Source organism: Bos grunniens, chromosome 10, assembly GCF_055505025.1.
Source record: "Bos grunniens cultivar Pamir isolate PY7600 chromosome 10, Bosgru_T2T1.0, whole genome shotgun sequence".
Taxonomy (NCBI): domain Eukaryota; kingdom Metazoa; phylum Chordata; class Mammalia; order Artiodactyla; family Bovidae; genus Bos; species Bos grunniens.
The window spans coordinates 24,254,956-24,274,261 of NC_141174.1; the positions used below are offsets into that span (position 1 = coordinate 24,254,956).

Below are 19,306 nucleotides of genomic sequence, written 5' to 3' on the forward strand. Positions count from 1 at the left end.
TGGGTGTCTCAATTTTGGTAGTTGCATAGCTCTATGTATCTGTCAAAATAACTGTACAACAAAAAGAGTTAATTTCACTTCACCAAAATTAAAAATAAAGTTAAAACCTTTGTTAGAGAAGGAAAATAATTATATCATTTCTCACCCATCAAACTGGCACAAATTAAAAAATCTGATGCCAATCTGGCAATTCTAAACGTGGATAATGTATAAGGGTGACTCATATACTGTTGGCAGGTCTGTAAATTGTTACAACTTTAGAGTATTATTTGGCAGCTGGCAAAGTTGAAAATGCACATCAACCTATGGCCCAGGAATTCATTCCAGAGAAAACTTTACAAATGTGTTCAAGGAGATACACATACGGATGTTCACTAAACATTGTCTGAAATACTGAAAAACTGAGAATAATCCTTCAGTCAAGGAATGAATTAATTGTGGTTAGTGGTTATTTTAAAAAGAAAAAGAAAAAATGCATGAGGGAAAAAATTCAACTCTGCTGGCTCCATATATGATTTTTCAGAAGAGCTTAACTTATCATAAGGCAAGCATTTTAGCATTTAGTTCCAACTCTGCTGCTAACTAATCAATCTACATACCTCACTTTCTTTTTCTTGGAAAATGAAGAGGTTAGACTATACAAAGACTAAAGATTATTTCCAACTCAACAAGGATACTGATACCAAAAAAGGGCCAAATTTCTTCTATGTCTGTGATGAGCTTTTTAATCATATAATAATCATTCAGAAAGAGCATATAAACTTCTAAACTCACCCTACTAACTTGGTGGTGGTGGTATAGTCACTAAGTCGTGTCCAGCTCTTGCGATCCCATGGACTGTAGCCTGCCAGGCAGAGTTCCCGGGATTCTCCAGGCAAGAATACTGGAGTGGGTAGAGGATCTTCCCGACCCAGGAATCAAACCCAGGTCTCCTGCACTCCAGGCAGATTCTTTACCGATAGAGCTACGAGGGAAAGTTCTACTACTACCTTGGGCAACCCTCAAGTAAAATTTGCATATCCTTTTGTAGTTTATCATTCTAAAATACGTTAATATTAATGAGTCAATCTTCTCAACTTCAAGTCTGTGTGGCCAGAAGTCATTGAACTACATGGCAAGTTTACTTGACTTTAACAAAGATAAAATCATGAATTTCTTTCTGTATTTTTTTTGCCTGTTTCATCTACAGAGTTCCTACACTGTAATAGCTTCTGCTTGCTACAATAGTATAAAAAGCCTTTTAAAACCTGTAACATGCAAATCTACAGAAATCTAGTAAATAGTAGTCTACTATCCAAAAGAGCTTATTTAACAATTTCATTATCCCAATACTTACACTTCAAAGACACCAATAACCAGCATGCCACTTGTTCCTATTGAAGAATTTATTAGGTTATTAATTTCTGGTATAATCCAAAAGCATAACTAGAACACTATCATTAACACGTAACACTTTAAAAAAACACAAATATTAACACCTTTCACCTTGTCATTAAAATCGAAATTTCAAAACGTTTGTTCCAAGGGCTTGCCAAATCTAAATTTTCACAATTCTAAACGAGAACGGAGACAAAAACACACACTATGTACTACTTCTAAAAACCTCCTAGGTATGAGATTTTAATTTGAACGTCAACTGCCAAGAAAAACCTTTCGACGGAAACCTAAATTCTGAACATCTTACAGTATGTCAATCAACTAGACAGAAGGTGAGTTATTATCATTAGGAAGTTACATAATTTGCACCCAAGATTGTTTAAACTCTCTCGTTAAACGCAGCTGACAACAATTTACAAGCTTCCAACTTCAATCTGAAAACTTAAATTACCAGAAACCATGAACGGGATTAGGCTTTTCTTTAAAAATGGTTGCGAGGAAGTAAGAACTGTTTGTTTCAAGACTGCAGCGAGGAGCCGAATACCAGCAGCTGAGTCAGGCAGAGAAACGACGACTACATTCCGTCTACCAGAGGAAAGTGTTCCGTGTTCTTCGCCCCGCCAAGATCCCGGACCCGGCCTGGAGCGAGTCCGGAGAGTTGCGAACCCCGAGGCGCGGGCGCAGAGGGCAGGCGCCTCCCTGCACCTCGGGCCGGGCGGGCAGGAGACCCGCCGTGGTGGGTCGTTAGCCAAGGCAGAGGGAGCGGGCACCGCCAGGCAGCGTTCCTCCGAGGGACAAAGGTTGAGCTAACACCCTCCGCTGCCGGCCGGGCTCCCGCTGCCTGGAGCAGCCCGCGAAGCAGCCCGGGGTCCCGCCCTGGCCCGCGCGTGGGGGAGGGGGTGAGCGCGGCCGCGCCTCCCCCAGCCGCTCGCGGGAACCTGTTGATTAAGACCGCCACACCGAGCCGCCGCCGGTCAGCCTCTTACCTCCGCGCCACGGCGGCCCCCGCTCCTCCCGCCCCGGCCTCCTCTAAACACTGCAGAAACGACAGCTTCCCAGCGGCACTTAAAATACCGGATAAAGAATCCAGAAACTCGCGATTCCCTACCTCACAATCTTAAATCCCCGCCCCCGCCCCACCCCCAGTCGCCGCCGTCGCCGCCAGTGACTCCACCTCGAGACCGCGCAAGACCGCGCACGCGCTCCCGGGACTCTGGCGCAGTGGGCGCGCCTATCCCAGCCGCTCCTCTGCACGCCTGCCCGCTGTTTGGCAGAGAGGCTCGCGCGATTCGCCCAATCCCGAGCCGGCGCGGAGAACGGGCCCTCTCATTGGTCCGCTCTGCAGCTCCTGAGGGGCCGGCCGCGCGCGCACTCGCGCGCCTCAAGTGGAAAACGCGAAGTGTTTCGGGCTTTCAGGCGTTGGGGAACTGCTTTTGGCTTGAGCTCACTGGCCAGGTTATGTGAGGACGTGAGGTTTCGCTAAGACGCAGTGGGCGGGCTCACGGTCTACAGACCTTTCTTATCTCCCCGAATGTCCGTCAGCTGCTGAAGAAAATCTGGTTTCCCTTGAGGCTACTCGTCATGTCCTGTGAAGCACGTCACACAATCTAACATTTGTGTAAAAAAGAACCATGGCATACCCGAACACCTGGATGCGTGTGGTGTCCCACGAAAGAATTCTCTGCTACCATGGAAGACTTCACAAAGCCAGCAGCTAGGACCGAATTCTGAAAACCAGACAGGAAGGATGCCACAGAAGAGGGCCACAGCTGTTGCACAAAACTCAAGTACCTGGGCCAACCCACATCCAGTGCAAGGAAATCCACATGAACAGTCTTCAAGATTCCCTGGAAACTGTTAGCCATATCCAGAAAGGAAAGGAAAGAAAAAATGTGTGTGAGAAGAGATCGATTTCCTTTTCTAAGTTGTTAAATACGGAAATAAGTAATAATTCAAGAAACTTCCTTTAGTTCCTCGATGAGTTTTTGTTTGTTTTCCTTTTAGCTCGGGGTTTCTCAACTTTAGCGGTATTGATGTTTGGGCCAAATAATTCTTTGGGGGCTGTCCTGTGCAACCCACTCCAGTATTCTTGCCTGGAAAATCCCATAGACGGAGAAGCCTGGTGGGCTACAGTCCATGGGGTCGCAAAGAGTCGGACTCGATTGAGTGACTTCACTTTCTTTCTGTGCAATCTAGGATGTGTAGCAGCATCCCCCCTGGTCTCTTACCCCCTAGATACCAACACCACCACTACCCCTATTTGTGACCATCAGAGATGTCTCTAGACGTTGTCAAAGATGTTCTGGGGGACAAACTCACCACCAGTTAGAATCACTGATGTAGCTTTTCAAAGAAATGGCCTCCTTAGAAAGTAGTCTCTCTTTACCCATCCCTTCCAGTTGCTTGGCCTCAAGCAGTTTTGCAAAAGACCCCACCCAAATGAACCCTCGCTTCCACAGATGTTTAGACTCCTCTGTCACAGGATCTTATCCCAGTAAAATGCTGACAACTATCTTTGAGATAGCAGCTACCGGCCTCAAAATATGTGGACATTCCTTTGTGAAGTGCTATATAAACGTTAATTATTATTTTTACTTTCTAAAGGTATTTTCATCTTCAAAGAGGGTAGAACCTATGGCAAATAAAAAGTTTATTTTCTGGTGAATAGAGCCATTCCCAGAATCCCCAAGTCACTCAAATTACTTGTCTTATGTGCAAATGAAGGACAGCTCAAAGAATGGGAAGTATAGAAACTGGAGGCAGGGTGCCTGGATTTGAGTTTCAGCTTTGATGTTAACTAGTTCTGTGATTTGGATGCCTGACAAGTTTCCCTGGCCTCAGTTTTCTCGTGTGTAAATCAACAAGTTAACTACTTTTTTATCTTTCTAGGTTTAAGATTCCGGAAGTCTCCTTCTTATATGGAATCTAACATGGATAGCATCAGCAGTTGAAAAAATATAATATTCATCCCAAAATAGAATAAAATGGGCAATTTGTGGTTTAAGCTCCAGTCAGAAGAATTGTCTATCCTTGTCACAAAGCAGTTCACCCCCTGAATCACCCTGGCAAATTTGTAACTAAGTCCTTTGGATGAGTAATGAAAGCCAAACTGTAAAATCAAGTGTAACATGGAGAGTGATCATAGTAAATACCCTTCCTCCTTCCTCATTTTGGCATCTGCTCAACCCATCATCTGACAACAGCTTCTATTACATGTTAATGTAATAAAGTATTGTGCTATTTTATGTCATTAAAGGTTTTGGGGAAATATATTAATATTGCATTTCAGATATTTGCAAGAAGTCTGAAATCTCAGTTTTCAAGATTCTACCATTAACCATTAGATATGAAATTCTTAACGAAGGTTATTATATCCCTTTGGTTTTATCACCTCTGTGTACCAGTGAAATCTGAATTTTCATAACTGAATTAATAGCCTGATCACTTCATAATTGTATGAACCAGGTGATCAGAAATAATGTAAGTTAAAAGAATACTCACTGATTCAGATGTGAGAAGTTATGAAACAACAAATTAGTAGGCATATTAATTATTCAACAAATATCTAAAAATATCTTAAGTGCAAAAAAACCCCAGAAAGCAAACCAACAAACCATAGACTTCTAATTTAATTGGGCTTAGTTGTTATAATTTTGATATTTTATAGTCCTGTACTTCTTAACCTTTCATAAACTTAGCTAGAAATATTATGACCTTAAGCTAGGAACACTATGAGGTTGTTGCCATGTGAAATGGGCAGTCTCACTGTCTGCATTTAGCTTTGGTATTATTCAGTATAGATCAGTATTAATTCAACTCAATCAACTTTCATATTCACTCATTAATTTAAGATACATACATTGAGTACTTACTCCCTCTGTGCTAAGCACTGGGCTGTAGGGAATCAAAACAGGTGACAGTCCCTGTCCTGGACTATAAAAAGGTAAGAGAACAGACAAGCTAAGACACGTTCGCATAGGTAAAATACAAGGGAAAGTATGGAAATAAGGTGCTCTGAGGACTTTGAGAAGGTAGTCTTATGCTAAGAGAAGCTTTACTAACTTCTAATGGTGGGGGTGAGGGGACCATAGGGATGGAGAGTAAACTACTATGAAAACACCCACAATAATAGGAAAAGACCTCACATATGGCTTTTAAAAGATAGATATAAAATTTTAATCAATTTGAATGACTGAGTGCAGTCCACAGAGACAAATATGGGCTTTTTTATGGGAACAGCAAGTAGTCTACAATAACTTCAGGGTAGGATATTCAATATTTAGGATGTTAGGATCTATCACACTTTTATTTGTACCCTTTTTTGCTGGTTCTGTACCAGGCTGAGGATGTGAGGAAATAAAACATGACCCAGGAGAGTTTTTATTTTGGAGGGAGGATGTAAGCAAATTTGGAGCTTATTTAACAAAGGAAGGTCCAAGACTGAATGCCAAGCGAAAGGAAATCAAGTTTGTTCTCCTTGAAAAGGACTATAATGTTACCCGTATCTTTTTCTTACCAAGCTCCCAATCAAATCTCTATTTTTTTAATGTGTTCATCTCACCAGTCACTTTGATTCATATCCATGTGTGAATACCTATGACTGGATCTGGAGTGGTATCTGTGCTGAACTCCAAAGAGCTGAACCCTAACGCCTCATATGTCTTCTCTCACACCCTCTCTGACTGTGAGAGATTTAACTCCCCCACTACCACTCTGATTTAACTCCACCGCTGTTTCAAAGCAGCCTTGTAAAGAGCCACTTTTGTAAATGCCAAGGTCAGTGTTCTGTCCTCATCTTCCTGGAGCCACCAGCAGCATTTGACCCCCATGAGCATTTTCTCCTTTTGTCCTTTGGACAATAGAAGTACCATTCTACCTTCTTTTCCTACCCACTGGATCCTCCTGCTCAGTCTCCTCTGCTAGTTCTTTTTTATATCCCCCTGAATGCTAAAAGCTGAAGTGTCTCAGGGCTCTCATGTACAATAGTTTACTTTTCTTTCTGCCTAGGTTTGAACAGACAGCCCTATCACTTACTAGGTGTTTGATCATAAGAAAGTCACTTAGTGTCGCCAAGATTCGGTTTCCTCATCTATAAATTGAGGATAATAAAAGTAGCTATTTCCAGTGGTTATAAAGACTAAATGAAATGTCTATGTCAAGTGCTTAGAACAGTGTCCACCACTATGTGCATTAACAGAGTGAAATATTCTTATCATCATGTTCTTTATGACTCATCCCAGCATGATTTCCTCTAGTCTCAGTGGCTTTAAATTCCACCTTTACACTATAAACCCAAAGTTTATCTCTAGCCTGAACTTCTATCCTAAACTTTAGAATCATCTATTCAACTGCTCACTCAACATCTCTATTTGAATTTCTAGCTGCTGCTGCTAAGTCGCTTCAGTCGTGTCCGACTCTGTGTGACCCCATAGATGGCAGCCCGCCAGGCTCCTCTGTCCCCGGAATTCTCCAGGCAAGAATACTAGAGTGGGTTGCCATTTCCTTCTCCAATGCATGCATGCATGCTAAGTCGCTTCAGTCGTGTCTGACTCTGTGCGACCCCATGGACAGCAGTAGCCCAACAGGCTCCTCTGACCACAGGATTCTCTGGCAAGAATACTGGAGTGGGTTGCTACCTCCTTCTCCTGAATTTCTAGGGAGCATTACAAATTTAATACGTCAAACTTTTCATTTTCGTCCAGTTTTATGCATTTCAGGATATGGTAATGCCACTCTTCCAGTTGTTGAGGCTTGCTTTCCCACTGCACATTCAATCCATTAGGAGATTCTTTTATTTCTGCCTTCACAATGTTTCCATTCTCTAACCACTTCTCACCAACTCCACTGCTCCCACCCTACTCCAGGACATCATCATCTGTTGCCTGAATGACTGCAGTATGCTCTTCCCACCCGTATTTCTTTTCTGGTTACTGCAACCACAGGGATCCTGCTAAAATAAAAGTGAGATCAAGTCACTGCTCTGCTCAGTCTCTTGCAGCCTGTCATGATCTCCCTGACCTCAACTTTTACTACTCTTTTCCTTCTCATTTCCCACTAGCTAGCTATGCTAGCATCTTTGTTGCTCCTGACAGAGTCCAACAGCTTCTGCCTCAGAGCCTCTGCCTTTGCTTTTTCTTATGCCTGAAACATCCAGTATCCATATGCTTACTCTCCCCTCACTTCCTTTAGGTCTCATTTCAAATGTTATCTTATCAGGGAGGCCTGTCTTATTCTAGATAAAATCTAGAACATCTCTCACGCCCCACCTTCCATCACTCCTTATCCCTTCTCCCCAACTTTATTTTTCACTGTATTTATTCACCATCTGATATGTTGCATATTTGTTATTTTTAATGTAATGGCAAGGACTTTATTTTATTCACCACTACTTATTTTTAGATTCCTCAGTATCTTAAACAGTACCTAAGATGTGGACGTGTGCATGCGTGCATAGTCGCTCAGTCATGTCTGACTCTTTGCAACCACTTGGACTATAGCCCTCCAGGCTCCACTGTCCATGGAATTCTCCAGACAAGAATACTGGAATGGGTTGCCATTTCCTACTCCAGGGGAATACATAGACAGTACTTGGCAGATATTTTATGAATGAATGAATGAAACAGATGTGAGTATGTGGAATAGGAATGATAAAAGGATCAAAGAAAAACTTAAGCTTTGTCTAATTTTGGCCTATGACTAGCCCATCTTAAGAATAATTTCTGCCTAAACATGATTGTTTTTGCTCTTAGATAGTACTGTGTATTGAGGGAGGGAGATAGTATAACAAACACAAAAGAGAAAACTATTTGTTCTTCACCACCTCCTTCCTATGCTTCATGGGTCATTCCAGTTGCTGCAATAAATCCTCATCTGATTAACAGGACTGAGAATTAGAAAACAAAAAGTTCCTTTGAAAGTAGTAACAAATATAACTATTTTGTTGCACTTAACTTTTACTTCTGAACTTTTATGTCTCTGACAAGTTTAGATATCTTGTTTCTAACACCTAACAGATTATAAGGGTTTATTTTGTGTGACCCTTTAGTGGATATGTCAGTTCAGAGCAAACATACCTGTGCCATGAGATAGGGTAGAGAAGTCTTATCATGAGGAAGGGATTTCTGATGGAAATAGCAGATCACATATAGGAGATAATTCTAATTAGGATTTTGCAAAAACTCAGTGGAAACAGATACCTGGGACTCTATAAGCTTCTTTCTCCTGGAAAAGTCCTAACTTTCACATGTGGTATACTCCAGGGGAAACAGAATATGCATTGGCCCTCAACTAAATTTTTAAAAATGTGTTGGGTTGAATAAGAGATCTGGAGTACCACAGAGAACACTTTAGGGCCACTTTCCAGAGTATTTTTTAGAAGAAAATTTCAAACCATATTGAGAAGATAAACTGCTTTAAATCAAGTAAAAGTAAGCAGCGTGAAGCTAGTCCCAGGGCCTGACTAACCAAGTACTTAGACTGAGAGCTTTCAGGTCTCACAGCCCCTGGATAACACTTGAAGCAAATGCAAGAGGCTGGAATAGCAAACAGGAGTGTCCCAAGCCTTATGATATTGATTTGGGGCACAGAAGAACTGAGAACACTTTGGTAACAAGAATACAAATGTGCTGATTTTGTTTTTTCTTTTAAGTCTATAATAGGAGATGAATACACCTAGGATCATCGTGAAATGTGTGAACTGTTGATTTTTTCTTTGGTACTTAAATTTAATTTGTAATACACAAACCAAAGTTTAAAGACTCTTGAAAGTATGCGGAAACTGAGGGTTTCCTGTTTCTTCTTATCTGGTAACCTAGAAGTCAAAGCCATTACTCAACTATAGCTCAGATGGTAAAGAATCTGCCTGCAGTGCAGGAGACCTGGGTTTGATCCCTGGGTCAGGAAGATCTGCTGGAGAAGGAAATTGCAATCCACTCCAGTATTCTTACCTGGAGAATCCCATGGACAGAGGAGCTGGTGGACTACAGTCCATGGTGTCCAGAGAGTTGGATACGACTAAGTGACTAACATACACACACACAGTTGAACAATTATTCCTTGAAAATCATCTTTTAGCACAATTGTGTTTAGCAGTAAAAAGAGCCAGCTCCTTGTAAAGCATCAGAACATTAATAATTACCTTTCCTTTATGCTATGTTAGGAAAATTATTGTTCCGTTTACATTTGTATTAGCTTTAATGAGAACATTGAGCTGTTTCAAAGGGTATCCAAAATATATTAACAGATTTCAAAAAACATCTAGAAGTTCTTATATAAAATATACCCAGAAGGACAAGCTCTTCTTATAGTAGAATTAGGGTAATTGAGATTTTGTGATGCAAAATTGCACACAAATGTAAATTTATGTTTTTTTTAAAAATATTTTATTTCACGGGGTCTTAGTTTCAGTCCAAGGGATCTTCGATTTTTGTTGCAGTGTGGGAACTCTTGGTTGTGGTATGTGAGATCTAGTTTCCTGATCATGAATGGAACCGGAGCCCCCTGCATTGGTAACTCAGAGTCTTAGCCATTGGACCACCAGGGAAGTCCCCTAATGCCCGTTGCTGAGGGTTAAGAAAGCAGGAGCTCCACTCAGCTGGGTGGCTCTGGATGGGGGTCTCCAGAAGATGTCATCTGGGCCTGTGGTCATCTGAAGTGAGTTGGACAGGAGGAAGTGCTTTCAGGAATATTCCTCAGGTAGCTATCAGCTAGGGGCCTCAGTTTCTGGCCATGTGGACTTTTCCTTAGGACATGACAGCTGACCTCTCCCAGAATAAGCAATCCAAGAGAGAAACAACCAACATAGAAACTGCAGGGCCTTTTTAATGACCTAGCCTTCAAAACCACACCACCCCCAGTGCACTTTATCCACTGAAGCAAACCAGTAAGTTCCGCCTACATCCAAGGCAAGGGCCCCAAAGGCACATTTCTTGAAGGGAGGAGCATCAGGTATCTGTGGACATATTTTTAAAACCACCAGGTAATCTAGCATGTTATAAGTACTTTCAGTTCAGTTCAGTTCAGTTCAGTCACTCAGTCGTGTCCAACTCTTTGCAACCCCATGAATTGCAGCATGCCAGGCCTCGCTGTCCATCACCAACTCCTGGAGTTCACTCAGACTCATGTCCATCGAGTCAGTGATGCCATCCAGCCATCTCATCCTCTGTCGTCCCCTTCTCCTCCCGCCCCCAATCCCTCTCAGCATCAGAGTCTTTTCCAATGAGTCAACTCTTCACATGAGGTAGCCAAAGTACTGGAGTTTCAGCCTTAGCATCATTCCTTCCAAAGAAATCCCAGGGCTGATCTCCTTCAGAATGGACTGGTTGGATCTCCTTGCAGTCCAAGGGACTCTCAAGAGTCTTCTCCAACACCACAGTTCAAAAGCATCAATTCTTTAGCGCTCAGCTTTCTTCACTGTCCAACTCTCATATCCATACATGACCACTGGAAAAATATATAGAGTACATCATGCGAAATGCCAGGCTGGATGAAGCACAAACTGGAATCAAGATTGCCAGGAGAAATATCAATAACCTCAGATATGCAGATGATACCACCTTTATGGCAGAAAGCAAAGAGGAACTTAAGAGTCTCTTGAAAGTGAAAGAGGAGTGTGAACAAGCTGGCTTGAAACTCAACATTCAAAAAATGAAGATCATGGCATTCAGTCCCATTACTTCATGGCAAATAGATAGGGAAACAATGGAAACAGTGACACACATTATTTTCTTGGGTTCCAAAATCACTGCAGATGGAGACTGCAGCCATGAAATTAAAAGACGCTTGCTCCTTGGAAGAAAAGTTATGATCAACCTAGACAACATATTAAAAAGCAGAGACATCACTTTGCCGACAAAGGTCCATCTAGTCAAAGCTATGGTTTTTCCAGTAGTCATGTATGGATGTGAGAGTTGGACCATAAAGAAGGCTGAGAACTGAAAATTGATGCTTTTGAACTGTGGTGTTGCAGAAGACTCTTGAGAGTCCCTTGGACTGCAAGGATATCAAACCAGTCAATCCTAAAGGAAATCAGTCCTGAATGTTCATTGCAAGGACTGATGCTGAAGCTGAAACTCCAATACTTTGGCTACCTGATGCAAAGGACTGATTCATTAGAAAAGACCATGATGCTTGCAAAGATTGAAGACAGGAGGAAAAGGGGACAACAGAGGATGAGACAGTTGGATGGCATCACCGACTTGATGGACATGAGTCTGAGCAAGCTCCAGGGGTTGGTGATGGACAGGGAAGCTTGGCATGCTACAGTCCATGGGGTCACAAAGAGTGGGACACAATTGAGCGACTGAACTGAACTGCTGCTGCTGCTAAGTCACTTCAGTCGTGTCTGACTCTGTGGGACCCCATAGACGGCAGCCCACCAGGCTCCCCCGTCCTTGGGATTCTCCAGGCAAGAACATTGGAGTGGGTTTCCATTTCCTTCTCCAATGCATGAAAGTGAAAAGTGAAAGGGAAGTCGCTCAGTCATGTCCAACTCTTAGTGGCCCCATGGACTACAGCCTACCAGGCTCCTCCGTCCATGGGATTTTCCAGGCAAGAGTACTGGAGTGGGGTGCCATTGAACTGAACTGAGATAAAATCAAATAATGTTTAAAGCATTATCGCAATCTATTGCGATTCACCCTAACAATAGCTGTATCACTCTTTCCCAAACCCACCCAGGACCTGCCCTGGTCCTTGCAGAAAACCCTTATTTTCTTTTTTATGAGCATAAGAAATGCCGTACTTCCACAGCAGGGCTGCTTTCTACAGAGAGCAAAACACTTTAGATATGGCACTTTGTCAAAAGGTGTGGACAGTTCAAATAAATTCATACTCTAAAATTCTATAAAGTCTCCCTTGTCTTCAGACTTAGCCTTAGTGAACTTTAATAGATTCCTGCGGCATGAGTCTTCCCTTTCAGAAGTCGTGTTGCTTTTGCCCTAGTAAGATGCCTTTACTTAGGTGTTCAGTGATCCACAGAGAATTCCTGCCCTGCAAACTCTAGACCTGCTTGATGTATTTAAAGATACAGTGAGTGACTGAAAGTTGCTCAGTCATGTCCAACTCTTTGTGACCCCATGGACTATACAGTCCATGGAATTCTCCAGGCCAGAATACTGGAGTGGACAGCCTTTCCCTTTGCCAGGGAATCTTCCCAACCCAGGGATCAAACCCAGGTCTCCTTCATGGCAGGTAGATTCTTTACCAACTGAGCTATGATACAAGGATCTCTCAAATAACAGACAAGTTATAGTTATGGTGAGGTTATAAATCAGTTCCAAAAGCCATAAAATCTTATTTCATCTAAAAATTGCTCCTACAAAACTTCACCAGTGCACAAGAAAATGTGTTTTCCAGGTAAAATGTATGACTGTGGAAATTGCTTCCTGTAGCCCTCATGCTAGTTGTCTAGCCAGAATATCTGGGATTCCTCTACTTTATCCTGGTTCCATGAAGTGGTACCAGTAGCATTCCCAGTAGCCAGAAAGGTAATAGCCATCTCTGTTGCTCAGAGTCCTGTGGTGATAACAGTGACAGAGGACAAGGGTACACTTCTGATGCCTCAGTCTATTTATGTCTAAAGGCCCTTCTAACAAATATTATTGGAGAAGGCAATGGCACCCCACTCCAGTACTCTTGCCTGGAAAACCCCATGGACGGAGGAGCCTGGTGGGCTACAGTCCATGGGGTTATGAAGAGTCAGACACGACTGAGTGAATTTACTTTCACTTTTCACTTTCATGCATTGGAGAAGGAAATGGCAACCCACTCCAGTGTTCTTGCCTGGAGAATCCCAGGGATGGGGGAGCTTGGTGGGCTGCCATCTATGGGGTTGCACAGAGTTGGACACGACTGAAGCGACTTAGCAGCAGCAAGGACTGACCTTCATATCTAAATTACGGAGATCATCTGCTGTCTAGAGAGGTAACACGGTACTCAAATCAGCCATGTAATTAGCTTTTAGGTCTTTAGTTGAATTTTCCTTAAATATTGACATTAACAGACAATTCCACCTAACTTGACAACCAGGTATGCTCAAGATTAATACCTGGTATTTATATGTACCACTCATTTATCCTTTCACATAGAACATTATCTTCATTTTATTGAAAGATTTCCAAAGTATAGTTTAAAACATTTTTGTATTAAAGTATAATGGATCATGAAAATATTTTTTCTTATAATAGACATTGTCTTTAAAGTTTTGTTCTAAGGCTATGCTTACCATATTGGATAGCACAGATATTGAGCTTTTCATACTCATAGAAATTCCACTGGACAGTGCTGTACTGAGGAATCAATGTGTTATCAGATGAACTATTTTTATAGATGTGGAAAATAAGATAAAGGAGTACTAGTACAAAATTCCAAAATCTTAGATAAATGTTATAAACCTGTCTTACGTGTTACATAGTAAAGAATGAGTATTGCAGAAGTTGAAACAACTCAATTATGGAATATTTATGAATTTTCTCTGACCAAAAATCTATTTTTAAGAACAAAATTCAGTACATTATTAAGAGCAATCAAGTTTGGGTATGTGTGCGTGTAAACCTGATAAAAATTTGCAACTTCAGGATGAACTTCCTAGGGTTTCTTTTTGCTATAAAAATATAGTACTGCCTTAAAAAATCATTTTGTTGAGGTATAATTTATATGCAATAAAATGCATCCACTTTAAAGTAGTAAGTTAGGTAAATGCAAATACCAATGTAACTATTAATACCACCCCAGTTAAGATATACAACTTCTTTTCACCTCAGAGTTTCCTTTACCACCTTGCTGTCAATATCCTGTAGCCCACCTCCACTCCATGAAATTGCTAATTTGTCTTTGTAAATTGATTTTGTCTTGTTTCAGAATCAATTTACAAAGACAAATTAGTAATTTCATGGAGTGGAGGTGGGCCACAGGATATTGACAGCAAGGTGGTAAAGGAAACTCTGGAAGAAACACAAGTTGGAATCAAGATTGCCGGGAGAAATATCAATAACCTTAGATATGCAGATGACACCACCCTTATGGCAGAAATTGAGGAAGAACTAAAGAGCCTCTTGATGAAAGTGAAAGTGGAGAGTGAAAAGTTGGCTTAAAGCTTAACATTCAGAAAACGAAGATCATGGCATCCGGTCCCATTACTTCATGGGAAATAGATGAGGGAATAGTGGAAACAGTGTCAGACTTTTATTTTGGGGGGCTCCAAAATCACTGAAGATGGTGACTGCAGCCATGAAATTAAAGGACGCTTACTCCTTGGAAGGAAGGTTATGACCAACCTAGATAGCATATTCAAAAGCAGAGACATTACTTTGCCAACAAAGGTCCGTCTAGTCAAGGCTATGGTTTTTCCTGTGGTCATGTATGGATGTGAGAGTTGGACTGTGAAGAAGGCTGAGTGCTGAAGAATTGATGCTTTTGAACTTTGGTGTTGGAGAAGACTCTTGAGAGTCCCTTGGGCTGCAAGGAGATCCAACCAGTCCATTCTGAAGGAGATCAGCCCTGGGATTTCTTTGGAAGGAATGATTCTAAAGCTGAAACTCCAGTACTTTGGCCACCTCATGTGGAGTTGACTCATTGGAAAAGACTCTGATGCTGGGAGGGATTGGGGGCAGGAGGAGAAGGGGACGACAGAGGATGAGATGGCTGGATGGCATCACGGACTCGATAGACATGAGTCTGAGTGAACTCCAGGAGTTGGTGATGGACAGGGAGGCCTGGCGTGCTGCAATTCATGGGGTCGGGGAGAGTCGGACACGACTGAGCCACTGAACTGAACTGAACAGTGAATATTCTATTCAACTGAATCATATAGTGTGTATTCTTTTTTTTTTCCCTTCCTTTTGGCTGTGTTGCAGGAGTATGTGGGATCTTAGTTCCCTGATCAGGGATTGAACTCCCCCTTCATTGGAAGCTCAGAGTCTTAACCACTGAACTGCCAGGCAAGTCCTTCATATGTATGTTCTTTTTGTATCTGACTTCGTTGTCGCATGTTTTTGTTGTTGTTATGAGGTAGTATCACTCTATGAATATACCACAGTTCGTTGAACCATTTATCTGTTGGCAGGTATTTGGTTTGTTTTCAGATTTTGGTTATTATGAGCAAAACTCCTTTGAATATTTGTGTACAAGTCTTGTTTTGAACATATGTCTTGTGAACATGTTTTTATTTTTCTTGAGTAAATACCTGGAGTAGGATCATTTAGTCATCTGATAACAGTGTCTTAACTTCATAAGGCATTTCCTGTTTTCCAAAGTGGTTGTGCAGGGGCCATGATGTATGAAGGATCTAGTTGTTCCAGATAGTCACCCACGGTTGGTGTGGTCTGGTACTGCCTTTTGAAGGACTCTGTTACCGGGTAATATTACTCAGTCTTAGTTGTGACTTTCTTCCTAAAGAACCAGTTTGTTCCAGATAATCACTCTCAACAAAGCCTTTTCTGTAATGAGACTGCTGCTGCTGCTGCTGCGTCACTTCAGTCGTGTCTGACTCTGTGTGACCCCATAGATGGCAGCCACCAGGCTCCCCCATCCCTGGGATTCTCCAGGCAAGAGTACTGGAGTGGGGTGCCATTGCCTTCTCCATATGAGACAGTCAACTCCAAATCAGAAATTTTTAGTTTACATATATTCATATCTTAAAAATGACCCTAATATTAATGTTCTCTTGGTTGCTCCCTGTTTCATCTCTGATTGTAGAAGTGGGAAAGAAATCCCTTTCATCTTTGGAACAGCAAGGAGAGAAGGGAAGAATCTACCGGGCTGTGGGCCAAGGGGGCTGGGTAGAGGTTTTTCCACTATAGCACTGTCCAATAGAAATATAAAATAAGCCACATATATAACTTTGTGAAACACTATTTAGTAGCCAATTAAAAAGTAAAAAGAAACACATGAAATTAATTTCTAAATTTTAACCCAATATAGCTAAAATACTATAATTTAAACATATAATCTATATAATAATTATTGAGGTATTTTACATTCTTTTTCATACTAAGGCCTAAAAATCAATTGCATATTTTACACTTTATCACAGTACAGATGCTAAATTTCCAAGAGTTGAAGTGAAAAAAACATAACCTTACCCAAACAGTATTTATGTTTAATGAAGAAGAATTCTACACTGCTTCAGTTTTTTTTTAATTAAAATGAAAAGAAATTTAAAATTCAGTTTCTCAGTTGCAATAGCCACATTTCAAGTGCTCAGTAGAGCCATACATACCCATTTGCTACCGTATTGGACCATGTAGTTCTAGAGCATTGTCTGTGGGACGGGAAATGGAAGATAGAGGGGAGACATATTTGTTATTGCAACTCAGGTCACTGGTAGGAAATACCAGTACTATTTGTATAAAATTAAAAAAATATATATATATACACACACATATATTTTTAGCTGTATGATTTTGAACAAGTAACTTAATTGTCCAAGCTTTACTTTCACCGTCTGTCTGTAAAACAGGAAAGTAATCATACCCCTCAGATTACTGTGAAGACTGAGAATCTATGCAAAGCTTATGGTAGAATGACTGGCAAAGTTTTGAAAATAGGTTAAGTGGTGGCTTTTAAAAATCCAAACAGGGAGTTCCCTGGTGATCCAGTGGTTAAAAATCTGCCTTACAATGCAGGGAATGTGAGTTTGATCCCTGGTGGGAGAAATAAGATCCTACTTGTGGCTACTGAGCCCACAGGACACAACTAGAGGGTCCATGTGCTGCAACCAAGACCCGATACAGACAAATAAGTAAATTTTTTTATTTTTAATCCAAATGATTCTTTGGATGGGGACTGTCTGTATTTCCTTTATTTTTAAAAGTTAGAGAATTTAAAAAACTTGTTTGAAAATGGCATTCATTGATTCCATAAGTACTGCCTCTTAGGCCAGGTGCTCAGTGAAACACAAGATGGAAATAATATGGTCCTGGCTTTGAGGACCCTGGGGCACCCCGTGTTAGAGACCACACAGTCAGTCAGTCAGCTTAGTCTCTCAGTCGTGTCCGACTCTTGGCGACCACATGAATCGCAGCACGCCAGGCCTCCCTGTCCATCAACAACTCCCGGAGTTCACTCAGACTCATGTCCAACGAGTCAGTGATGCCATCCAGCCATCTCATCCTCTGTCGTCCCCTTCTCCTCCTGCCCCCAATCCCTCCCGGCATCAGGGTCTTTTCCAATGAGTCAACTCTTCGCATGAGGTGGCCAAAATACTGAAGTTTCAGCTTTAGCATCATTCCTTCCAAAGAAATCCCAGGGCTGATCTCCTTTAGAATGGACTGGTTGGATCTCCTTGCAGTCCAAGGGACTTTCAAGAGTCTTCTCCAACACCACAGTTCAAAAGCATCAATTCTTTGGCGCTCAGCTTCCTTCACAGTCCAACTCTCACATCCATATATGACCACTGGAAAAACCATAACCTTGACTAGATGGACCTTTGTTGGCAAAGTAACGTCTCTGCTTTTCAATATGCTATCAGTGGTGGGGTAATATCCAAATGGGAAAAGTAAAACCAAAGAGAACAACATATTCATTCAACAGTCCCACAGAAAAGAAGCCCTACAGATGAAAATTGAGTTTCTGAAGTATATAGTTCTCTACTTACTTTAAAATCAATATCCACAATTAACAATCATTAAGATTTAAGAAAGATTGACATGGATCAAATGCTTAATGATTAGTAGTAGCCTTTATTTCTGCCACGTGAAAGATGCTGCTTTGTTTTCCCTTCCTTCAATTGTTATTTCTTGAGCTGTGCTTGCTTTTAATTTAGTAGTTTACATTTATCTGGTAAAGAAAAAAGATGGAGTTAGTTCAGTTAATTCGAAAGTCTGAAATACAGAATCTTGTAAAGCTATTACTGTTATATGTAAAACTTAAAATAACTAGATATGAGTAAAATAAGTGATTGAAATAAGTAAAATTACATTTATAATACAGTATTTCTTCTTAATATAACAATAAATATCCTTTGGACAGGTAAGTTATCATTTTTTAAATCTAGAAGTTGATACAATGTTAAAGGAATTTCTTAAAATTTTTGTTTTTAAAAATTACTTCTACCATGCAGTTACCTAGTAAATCAAGAAGTCAAGATTAAAATTATGGACTTTTATTCTTTAGAGCTTGTAGACATTGTCATTGAATTATTTGCAAGTTCTTTATTTGTGCTAAACTGAGTCCTGAAATTAGTCAAATGTATGTGAGATTTACACACACATAGTTTATGCTTATTGTAAATAAGGGGCCTAGTAACTTTCACATGATTTCAGTTGTAATAATAATATCAATACGAAGTCTTTATTAGTAGCAAACTTTTTTCGCCATGTTAAAAAAATCTACCTTTCCCCATATATTAGTAATTCACAATTTAACTATTTGGGAGCCACTTTTAAAATTTCCAAAGTCAAGATCTAAATATGTTATATATACCATTATTTTTGCCCTTCTTTGCATCTGTAGCTCTCTCTTAATGAGACCACAGTATTTGAAATTTCTCATTATAGAATGTATCAGTCAAAGGATGAAACTGCTGTAGTGTATTGGGCTCACTTTTAAAAGGAATTTCTCCCTCTAAAGGCTATAATATATTGAGAAATAGCCAGGCTTGGAACTCTCCCTAGGTGGGTGTAGGAACCAGCATGTCACCCTGGGTGCCACCCCTTCAGTGTCTAGCACCATAGAACATTATTAAGAGCACACTTAATGGGGAAACAGAAGTGACAGAAGAACAACACAGATGAGGAGCGTATGTGGAGGCCAGGGGATTAACGTATGTGAACATTTGATGTTTTTGGGCCACACTTGTTTTTCTCTGGTGCGTTATCTCTGGCCGATGGTGTACATCTGGGTGGGGCCCTGTTAATAAACTGAATGCTCAAATGCTAAACTGACTTCAGTTGGCAGAGTGACAGAAAGGTAGAAAAAAAGGGTAGGCACC

At 41.0% G+C, this 19,306-nt stretch overlaps 2 protein-coding genes across 32 annotated transcripts in view; both read right to left on the reverse strand.

Annotated features, from left to right (window-relative positions):
* PALS1 (protein associated with LIN7 1, MAGUK p55 family member) overlaps positions 1-2,682 on the reverse strand; it is a 79,181-nt gene extending 76,499 nt beyond the window's left edge. For 6 of the 30 annotated variants that reach the window (XM_086320168.1, XM_086320156.1, XM_086320140.1 and 3 more), the window contains exon 1: positions 2,364-2,515. The gene's annotated coding sequence lies outside the window, so the exon portion shown is untranslated. Of the gene's footprint in view, positions 1-774; positions 965-1,336; positions 1,374-1,828 lie in introns of all 30 variants that reach the window. The other 24 variants (XM_086320162.1, XM_086320153.1, XM_086320149.1 and 21 more) reach the window with 18 other exon arrangements.
* Positions 2,683-18,036: 15,354 nt separating this feature from the next.
* Positions 18,037-19,306, reverse strand: part of GARIN2 (golgi associated RAB2 interactor family member 2) — a 30,160-nt gene continuing 28,890 nt past the window's right edge. For both annotated transcript variants that reach the window (XM_086320202.1, XM_086320201.1), the window contains one exon: positions 18,037-18,153. In XM_086320202.1, the coding sequence (XP_086176328.1) occupies positions 18,131-18,153 (23 nt within the window). In that variant the 3' untranslated portion in view covers positions 18,037-18,130. The remainder of the gene's footprint in view (positions 18,154-19,306) is intronic.